Source organism: Mya arenaria, chromosome 3, assembly GCF_026914265.1.
Source record: "Mya arenaria isolate MELC-2E11 chromosome 3, ASM2691426v1".
Taxonomy (NCBI): Eukaryota; Metazoa; Mollusca; class Bivalvia; order Myida; family Myidae; genus Mya; species Mya arenaria.
The window spans coordinates 92,679,645-92,690,132 of NC_069124.1; the positions used below are offsets into that span (position 1 = coordinate 92,679,645).

The following is a 10,488-nucleotide window of genomic DNA, read 5'->3' on the forward strand; positions in this document are numbered from 1 at the left end:
ACTGTAAACTCATATTACTTGCATAACTTTTCTATTTTTACCCTAATATTCACTTGACATATTGTGTGACATTTGCCAGTATTACCAAAGCTAGCATAACTATATATAAGAGGTACAGGTTTTTTTAGATTTCCATTCAAAATGATGTAATTTATTTATTTAACTAAGTTTCTTCACGTCTTCTGAATATTTACCTGGACGCGGTGTATGTGCCCATCCTCGTACACAACCTTTGACTTCAACTGACGTTTGGTGTTTAGCTTGTACACGAAATAATTATAAATGTCCTTCTCAGTCATATCCGGAATCAACGACACATCATCACTCCAACTGTCGATACACGATGGATGAGTCATCTTCCCCCCTCTTGGCGTCAGCAACCCATTTTCTTTCCTCAGGAATGCAGATCGATCCGATTCTTGTAAATCATTAACATTCCCAAGTCCCAGTTTATATGCTCCCTTCACGCGATCGATTAATTCAGGTTTATTTCCCGATACATACTGTCCAACACTGCGCAAATACTTTTTCAATTCATCAACTTTACAACGGTCTAATGTGTCATTTCTACACGCATTTGCTATCCTGTTGTCGTCCGCCTTTTTGGTTTTACGAGTCCCCGAAAGTAGAATTAGTCATAATCAGGGGACGTTACCGATGATTTGCCAAGGGAGACAACCTAGTTTTGGATTAGGCCTATACATGCAAAAGCCAAAGGCTTGTCAAAAAAAATATATAAAATATATTTAATATCAATTGACTAGACAGAAAACCAGTGACACTAAAAACAACCATAGAAATAAAAAAAAACTACAACTCCAAATATTTTGTCTGTTATATAGCAATATGTATAAATAAGAATACTACAATCAAAACATGACACAAAAGTAACAACAATATGTCACAAACATCTTTCATGATTGCCTAGGAGTCCCGAAATCCCTGATACTGCCGTGATTGAAACTGTGTCCAAATTCTTTCAACTGCACATTATGGAAGTACGATATGCACCTCTCTTCCCAAATATCCCTAACACCATCTCTTTCCCACTGACTGAAAAATAATGAAGTTCTAAGAATATCTTGTGCAAGCATTCTCAATACTGACAGAACATAAAGGAACTTCTAACCAAATACATTAATTATTTCTTTATAACTAAGACTAAGTCATTATCTTCTTGTTGCGGCACTCCATACTGCTGTCTGTCCTGGTAATACGCGGTCTCTAGCACATAGAGGTCTAGGCACACAGTGCCAAACCCAAGATGGTCTGTTATACATTCAATGTCATGGCCTTTTTCCTTGAACACATTAAGTTTGAAGTTTGTTTGTTCAACACCACAGCAGCATACCGATTCCCGCTCTGTTCACATAGCAATACAGCAATTGCATCTGCACCTAAAAAAAGGATTTATAATAGATTAAATCACCAAATTGTCACTTTATTTCATGCATTTTCAGACATTTCACAGTGTGGCAAATGCTGATTTACCTTCTTGATTCAGACACATGCATTACAGAATATAAAAACAATGGCCTTGAATGACTTACAACCGAAATTGTATCATAATTATTTTGCATTTTAACATTTTATGGTCTTTCTTACGCTAAAATAAACAAGACCAACTTGAAGTTTAAGATTACCTTTTTGTGTTGCCAATATGATCTACATCATCAATTTCATAAAGATCTAGTAAAATTTTGTTGTGGTCAATTAAATTATCCCTGTTTGAATGGTTCAGACTGATATGGAACAATGTTATTTTCAGTGTCATACGAGCAAATATCCAACAAAGCAATCGATCCATCCCCGTTAATTGTGTAATTTTCACTGTCAGACATGTTGGATCATCTTCTTTGTATTTTCCCAGAAATATTTCTGTCATTTTCCGTACAGGTATGAAATGTACGTAATATACCATTCGGGAACAGGTAAAATGCTCATTTAATTTCGGGGAAAAATTACCAACAGGACGAAGAAAACTTTTCCTTATTTTCACCATATAAGTTTATTAATAGAAGCACAGTCTTGTGTGTCTAAGTCAGACCTGAAGAAAAGAAGTCATAAAATGCAAATAACATAAAACTATCACTGTACTCTGTTTTGTTCCATACATATATTTGTCTTTAATAACACATGGTCATCAACAAAAAGTGCTTTATGACATATTTGACAACCTTGCTGCATCAGATCTGCTGTAAATATGATTGAATTTTACCCTAACTACAGGAAGACCCTGAGATCCAAACTAACCATCCATGACGGCTGGGTTCAAATTCGTTTCTCTCTAAACCTTCATAGATCAGGTTCTGGTTCTGGAATGCCTTTCTCTGCGGGTCCTCCGGGTGTCTATCATTTATATGATCCTGAATACCCAGCAATCAAAGGATCCTCAATACTCTCAAAGATACCCGAGGGCCCACAAGAGCCTACAATCATTTGAAGCAAAAGGCCATCCTGCGGTGCTTGACTGAATAAGGAATAAGGACTCCTCTTTTATAGGGACCATTGAGAGATCAGAGTTAATCGCTGAAGATGACAATCTCCCAGGTGCCTCTTCTAAGGCACAAGCCCCAACTTAACATCCACGTGAGGGGGACTGCCCTTGATTAGCAGACGTAACTGGTAGACTCTATTATGATGGCTGGATCTGGATTGGTTTCTTTCTAGATCTTGGAAATTCGGGCTCTGGTTCTGGAATGCCTTTCTCTGCTGGTCCTCTGGGTGTCCATACAAAGTTTTTCCAATGGCCAATCAGAAGCTCACCTTCGAGGGTCATGTTATGATCATGTGATCGCAACAATATATTAACTTATATATGGACTAGAAAAAATGATACCTTAAAGCTGCTTAACAGCTGATTATTGCTCCCAGAATCATCAAAACATAACAACTGATGTCACTTTTAGAACTAGACAAACATTGAGATATTCTATACAACAATTTAGCAATGTCACTTACATGACTGTAATTAATTGTTATACCTTTAAACACATCAGTATTCATTGGCTCTATTAAGACTTCAAAACATCTCATTTTTATGATATGAACTGTCATTTTTTGTGCTCTTTTCTGTTTTCTTTGCTCTTCTTGTCTTGATAGGTTTTGTTTCCCTGCATGTTGCACATATCGGACAAACAATGCCGTTCCTTTAAATCTCGCACTTCATCAGTGTCAAGAACATCATTTCCCTCTCAGTAGAAGCAGATATTGTCAAAAAATTATTGATTGACCTGAAAAAGCAAACATACTCATTTGTAATCTTTATTATCTGGGTTTGTTATGCCAGCTTGAACAGAGCACTTATAGAGTAAACTAAGTTGTCAGTCATATTGAATTACCAGGCAGCCACAAAAAAGATTCTTTGCCAACAACCCTTCTCGAAGAAGTGTGTTAAATGCACATTGATCTGCATTAAAGCAGCATTATGGGCATTATGTCTTAAGCCTATTGTTAAAAGCGCATTTTTTTCTGCGTTAAAAGCACATTAATACATTTATGCCATTTTATCTGCATTAAAAGCTTGTTTTTTCTCAAGTCAAGTCAAGTCAATATTTGTTTATTGTCGGATTCTATATATAATATTTGAAACATAAGCTATGTATAGCTTTTTACTTCTTCTCGTGCTTGTTTTTGTTGAAGTGATCTTTTCTTAACTCAAGAAGCTTTTGTCTGAGACTTTGACATCCATCTTCCAACCTGAAAAATATTTTTTTATTTGTACTGCCAATATTTTCCAAAAACTAACGGCGAGTTGGTTAACAAATCAGTGCGACAAAAATAACAAATAAAAGATCAATATATGCATATATTTAATTACCAAACTGCAAATTGAGAATTGAATCAAAATAAGCAGCCACATAACAAGAAGAGACGATTTTGAAGATTTCAAAGAAAAAATGACTGTCAATCTCGTCAATCTACTGAGCAAAGTTTCATCCATATTTTTTTTTTTCTAGTCTTGTTTTATTTATATTATATTTAATTACTTAGCTGCCAAGTGCTTATTGCTTTATTTATGGTATATTTGACTTATGTGATTCAACAGCTTTATCACTTATCTCACCTAATTTATCCTTGCTACTGTCCAATTTTAACTTAGGCCCCCCAAAAAATAGGTTCGTTTCCGGTCTCCTTCCCCAAAAAAAGAGGGTAGGTAGGTAGGCATTTTTTTTAATTTTTTTTTTTTTGGGGGGGGGGGGGAAGTGATCTAGAATAGAAGGCGGCTGACTTTTATTCAAAAACAACCATATTAACTGCGTATGAGACAATTTTAAAAGGTACTAAAGCATAAAATGTAAATACAAGTCCATTCATTTATTAAGAAATGTATAATGTGTATTAATTATAATGTATAGATATACATTTTCTAGAATATAAATGCATGTATTGTTGAACATGTTTGTCTGTATGACAGATGTCGAAAAAGAGTGCCTCAGATTTGTCAATTTTTCATATTTACCAATTTCACATTTGTGCTATAATGCTATTCTTATATTTGATAGTTTTTCAATATTTTCATCCTCACAAGGCTTTCTCTCCAATGCAACATTTTGTAGCCCCAAATTAAGAATTGACATAACCCTTTCTGCAGGATTCACATAGCTGTGATTTGGTGCACATCTACCTAGCACTATCATGTCCAAGTTTAGCTCTTTAAATATGCAAACACTGGCACATTTAACACTTTCCAGTGTATTTCTTTGATCACACCCACCATCAGTAAATTTAAACAGAAGAGGTGGTACTTGTTCATTCATTGTCAGAAGTTTCACTATAGCTGCTGCATGGCGCATTGGTGAGGATGCCTTGAAAACAGAATCATTAACAATCACAGTTACCTGGCCACGAACAAAGGAGGACACTGGTGAATCTGGTATCTGACAGTCCAGGTAAACAGAAGGTGTCAAAGATCCTGAACTTTGCATGTCATGATCAAGCGCGCTAAGAGTTGATGTGACTGGCACAATAGTCTTTTTTCCTCTGACCCCTGTAGATAGCAATGCTCCAGGATTGCCAAACGGTACTTTGGCTTTATCGTCACAAAACAGAAGTTTCACTTTTTCTTTGTTCTCAATGGCACATTCTTTCATGTATCTAAACTGTGCATTACAGAAATGTTCATCAGGGTGTGCCACCCTCAGCTGACGCTTCTGAATTTTATATTGAACATTTAGTTTTGACGTAAAGGTTGTTGCAATTTTGGTGAACGGATTTTTTGGCGCGAACTGCAGACGAACCAAACTCTTAGAAGGGACTGCAGTTCCTTCTGGGCACTGAGACTTGGCTTGCTGGATCATTTCGTCAAGAGATATGAACTGTGACATATGTGCTTCCCCATGTCGACGATCATCAGCTGATGTCACCTCTTCCACTATACCAGATAGTACATTGAAGAATGAGTCAAACTTATTGTTTGGTCTTCCTGGATTTAGTTCTATTAGATCTTTTACCAAACCAGTCTGTCCTGAGAAAATAAGTCTAAGTCTCTCTCGAGTAACAGGGTTTTCAGCAGCAGACTTATCTAATGTTAAATGTGTATATATGAAGTCTGATATTGCTGGTGAAATTGTGGCAATATTAGCAATCTTCGACTTAAAAGACATTCGCTGAAGTCTAGTATGGATCTCTCCTAACACTGGTCTTACATTCTGAAGAAAGCGTGCCCCATCTGTCAAAATCTGAGGCTCACTTCTGTTTGGCGTTACCTGTCTGATACAAACAGTTGCTTCAAGAGATCCACCTGGACAGAACTTAATCAGGTCTACAGGTACTGAAAGTTGCAATTTTTTGAAGTACTTGTACTTTTCATCTGGTGTTTTAAAAGGCCTCTCAAGATGAACTGTTTCATCAAAAACAACATAGCTGTTAACTCCCTCTGATATTACAGCTTTATTTAGAAGCTCATATTTGTCATTCACACCAAACGGACTTCCCATCCTAGTTTCCAAAGTAGCATGTTTATCTATTGTTCTAGCTGGCTCAGTTCTATTCTGTATGTTTAGGCTATCAGAGTTTTTTTTCTCAAGATACTTATTATATGAACCCAAACACTCAGCCAGTTGTTCAATTTCCTTTTTACCGTCCAGCCATTTCGCAGTACTACTAACAACTGGTTTCATGAGCAATGAATATAGAGCCTGGGAATGACTTTCAAGCTCCCTAGCAGACATCTGAGTCATTTTTATTTTCTTCCGCTTGACATCATTGTACCCATCATAATTTTCAAAAGCAGGCGGAACAGGCAATACATCTTTATATCTTGCAGCAGCATCATTTATTGTGGTATGGTGATTTGTGATGTACCATAACGCATTGCACAACACCTGAAAATTTAAACAAAAGCAAAATCGTAAAAAATATGCCTTCTATTAAAGACTTCAAGGACTGACTTATTAATTGTTTAATATAATTGAAACACATCTTTCTTTCAGGTATTGAAGTTTATAAATTAAAACAGTTAATATGAAGTCAGAAAAAAGCATTTCACTTCAGTATTACAGCTGTCTTGACACAGACCACTGTAACATCTATAGATACTAAAGTCTTGTCTGTATCAAAATTAAATCAAATTTCTGTTTTAATGAATTAAAGCAAGAGCTGTTACGTGCAATTTATTTAAGCAAGAGTTTTGATTAACAATACCTTCTGACGAACATTGTCAGATACTTTGTTGTAAGAAAAAGAAATCTACAGAAGAACTATAAAAGAAAGATATGAGCAGACTAATACAAAGAAGATTAATAGCTAAAGCCTAAACTACTGAGTATACACTGTACAACCATCACCCCACACACCAGTACACAGAAAGCAAGATTAAATAGTTTATATTAATATAGTTAATATAATTAAAGCAGACACTTCTTTCCAAAGAAAACAACACAAATACAAACCAAATGTACTGACTTGCACTGAAAGAAAATTTAAAATACTGAATAATACTAGTTGTGAATGAAACCATATCTGCCTGTTTCTACATTACAATCATTTATTTTAAGACATTGAATATTCTGACATCTTTACATGAAGCAAATTAATATTATAAAACAAAAACATTCCAGATATTTCTATGTAATTACTCAAGCAAAATGGTGTCAGAGGCTTGAACTCACAACTCTGATAAGAGCTTGCACCAATCGGCCTCAGAACCAAGCGAGGTTAGCTTATTTAATTAACAGCACAGGCCCTGATCCTTGGCCAAGGCTTGTCACAGACACCACTCTGTTGCTTTATATTGCATGAGGAGGCTTTAATATAACTGTACTGAATTTCTAAATACCTGAACAATGTAGGATCCCTCCACAGCTTCTGTTCCTTTTGGAAAATCCAGACCCTTGGTTTTAAAATCATCTATCAAGTTGTTGTACAGTTCGTCTTTTCTTGATAATCCAGTCTTCAAACCATGGCTAGAAATATTAAATGATATTTTAGCCTGGCAGTCATAAGAAAACCAACCTTAAGGGTCTGCGACCAACATAGGCCCAGATCAGCCTACAAACAACCGTGTGAACCATGTCAGATATGACGGACCACACAGTTGCTTGAGGGCTTAATTGGGCCTACGCTTGTCACAAAAGCCTTATCAAAAATATTTCGGCTGTTTTTTCGTACAATGAGACTCTTATGTTTTATTTTCACAAATTTTTTTTTTTTCATTTTGACAGATGTCAAACAGGTGAGGTTTGTAGTACCATTGTTTATACAGTTTAATATTTTAAAAAAAGCATTTATCTATATATTTATAATATACAAAAATAATGCATGAAAAAAAGGTCTGGCGCAGCTGTCGAGAATCCAATCCACTGAGGTTCTCTGGACTGGATACTCGGCTGCGCCAGACCAATTTTTTGTGCATTGTTTATTTGTATATTTCTCATTCTGGTGTTTCTTGTGTTTGCTTGTTTATATGTTTGTGTTTGTGTGAGGGGCATAGAAAAATAAACTTCCATTAAATGATTCTTTACAAAAATATCTTTAATAGTAGGAAAATGTAATAAAATTTATATAGAATTTCTAAATATTGGTCACACGAAAAAATACCTTGACTCCTTCTTTGAGGTGAATCTTCTTCCTCCTGCCATTAATAACTGGAATGCATCTACTGCTTTCTCTGTAGCCTCCTTTGCACATGTTTCGAGACTTGTACTAGCCACGGAAGCTTCCAGGTCGATGCAGGTAAACTCAACCACTTTTATTCCAAAATTCTGTACTAGGGTCCCAACTGTCATACTACCTTTATAAAAGCAACATTAAAAACTTGTTTATTTTTAATTCCTTTAAAGTGGAACTCCTTTAAAAATTGTACCAAGGAAATTTAATACAATTTGGGAATTATTTTAAATTTTATATTAAATAAAAGTCCTTCTACAAGTGTTTTCAGGCCGAATAATTTCCTACCGAAGCTCATTCCAACGAAGTACCAGAACAAACTTATTTTCACAAGCTTTGCAGAATTAACATTAATAGCAGAATATGACAGTGACAAAAAGACAAATACAAGTTTAGTTGATAAGACACAGTAATTCATTGCAGGTGATATCTTAAAAACATGGCCATTATTTTGAAATTTGAACGAAAAATATATGGTTTGCCAAAATACAAACACTATACCTTCAACATCAAAGTTTGTTGCACCAGACATTTCCGTAGAGCATTTTATCGTCACGCTCGATTTACCAACGTTCGTATCATGGTAGATATGCCAAACATCTTCAATATTTTTATTGTTTGGCAGGCTTACTAAAATATTTTTATCGGTTTTATTGTGGGAGCAACGTTTCAATTTCAGTCCCAACACTGACGAACTCGACATGGGTGCCGCCATTTTAATAGACTGCTTATCAAATTACCGAATTCGAAATGAGACCAAAGATAAGAAAATTAACGGAAAGAAAGTACCGAAAAGTACTAAATATGCGCGCAGTTAACTTTTACACCAATAAAAAGTATAGTGTCGGCGCGGAAATAAGAGGGTCGGTCGGGCGACCGGAAACAGACCTATTTTTTTTTTTGGCCTTAGTACTATATTAATCTACAATTAGCCAGACTAAAAGATCTAAACAGTTTGGCAATACTCAAAAACTAACAGTTTGGCAGTACTCAAAATTCTAAATAGTTTGGTTGTACTCAGAAATCTAAACAGTTTGGCAAGACTCAAAACAAAACAGTTAAAAATAAGCAAATGACGATTGCATGACAATTCAAAACCATCAAACAATGAAACAGAATAACAGTTTATGACACCTATCTCATGGATGAATAATTATACATTCTCTAAGCTTTCTTAACTTTTATGCTATATAGATAAATGTTGTTTTCAAAGACTAATGAAATAACAATTCTTCCAATGTAACTTTGCAAAATAATATCACACAATCATCAAATCACTGATTAACACTGAAGAAAGTCTTAACTGTTCATCGAAGGATTCTTGTAGATGAAGCATGTCAGTTTCGTAGAAATGGCAGCAACAACATGCTCAAAGGAGACATCTGGAGATAAAGGTTCACTACACTGAGAACTGTCGATGAATAGGGACCTTCCCATTGGCCGTGATGTCCAGCGCTTCAGGCGTGTTAAGTACACAATATTTCAAGTAGGCCTAGCCGCCTATATACTATATACCAGTCTGTCAAGAAGTGTGTTACCGACTAGGCTTTCATTCATATTCTGTCAAATGAGTTTGATCATGTATCATTGCCGACGTGATGCTTCTATATATAAGCCTCTACAGTTTCCATGAACATTGGTTCGACCTTTTCAAGCACTGATTTCCACGTCCTTATATTGTTTCTTTATAACAATTTGCACAGAAAAGAGCAATATCAAAAAGAGCGATGTGAGTTGTTGCGAGTTTTCAATTAATCATGTGTTATAATTCATGAGAATAAACTGGATACAGGCTTGTATTTTTGTAAAGTTGATTTTTCACTAGAAAAGTTGAATGTCCAACTTGCATAATAAGATGTCTCTATTTAAGTACTGCATGACAAGCCTTCCTTGACAATGATTGGGTCCCTATGTCCCTGTGTGGAAGAGGATTGCTGCATATGTAAAGAAGCTCTTCCTCAACTCGGTGCATCATATTACATCATATTCAACTGAAATCAAATACTGAAATGTTCAGGTCTCTTAGTCTTTGGACACTTTTTTTCATTCCTTTCTTGAATAATCAATCTGTTGGGTTACTGCCCTGTGGAGTACACTGTCATCAGGTAGTTGCTTGCTCCACATCCAGACATAATCTATAGAGAATAAAAATATTTTATTGCATACCAAAATGCCATATATTTGAAATACTACAATGACAGATCTATTTGTTTATCTTATAATAATTAGCTTCACATTGTTTTTAAAAATATAATTAGAACAATGAATTTTAAATTAGATTTGCTGAAATTATCAATAAGCTTAAACAAAATCAGACACATTGTAGATTTTAAACTGGTTAAAAAACATAACTTGCCCGACATTATGTTGTATTTATGG

General features: G+C 35.3%; 1 protein-coding gene across 1 annotated transcript; it reads right to left on the reverse strand.

The window, feature by feature from the left end:
• Nucleotides 1-2,017: 2,017 nt before the first annotated feature.
• On the reverse strand, nt 2,018-10,239 carry LOC128226946 (uncharacterized). Its single transcript, XM_052937068.1, has 6 exons — nt 8,041-10,239; nt 7,280-7,406; nt 6,894-6,911; nt 4,842-6,326; nt 3,616-3,699; nt 2,018-3,233 (listed from the first exon to the last, which is right to left on the reverse strand). Exons 1-5 carry the CDS (start codon nt 8,226-8,228, stop codon nt 3,658-3,660), a joined length of 1,860 nt encoding a protein of 619 aa, XP_052793028.1. The 5' UTR covers nt 8,229-10,239; the 3' UTR covers nt 2,018-3,233; nt 3,616-3,657.
• Nucleotides 10,240-10,488: the final 249 nt, after the last annotated feature.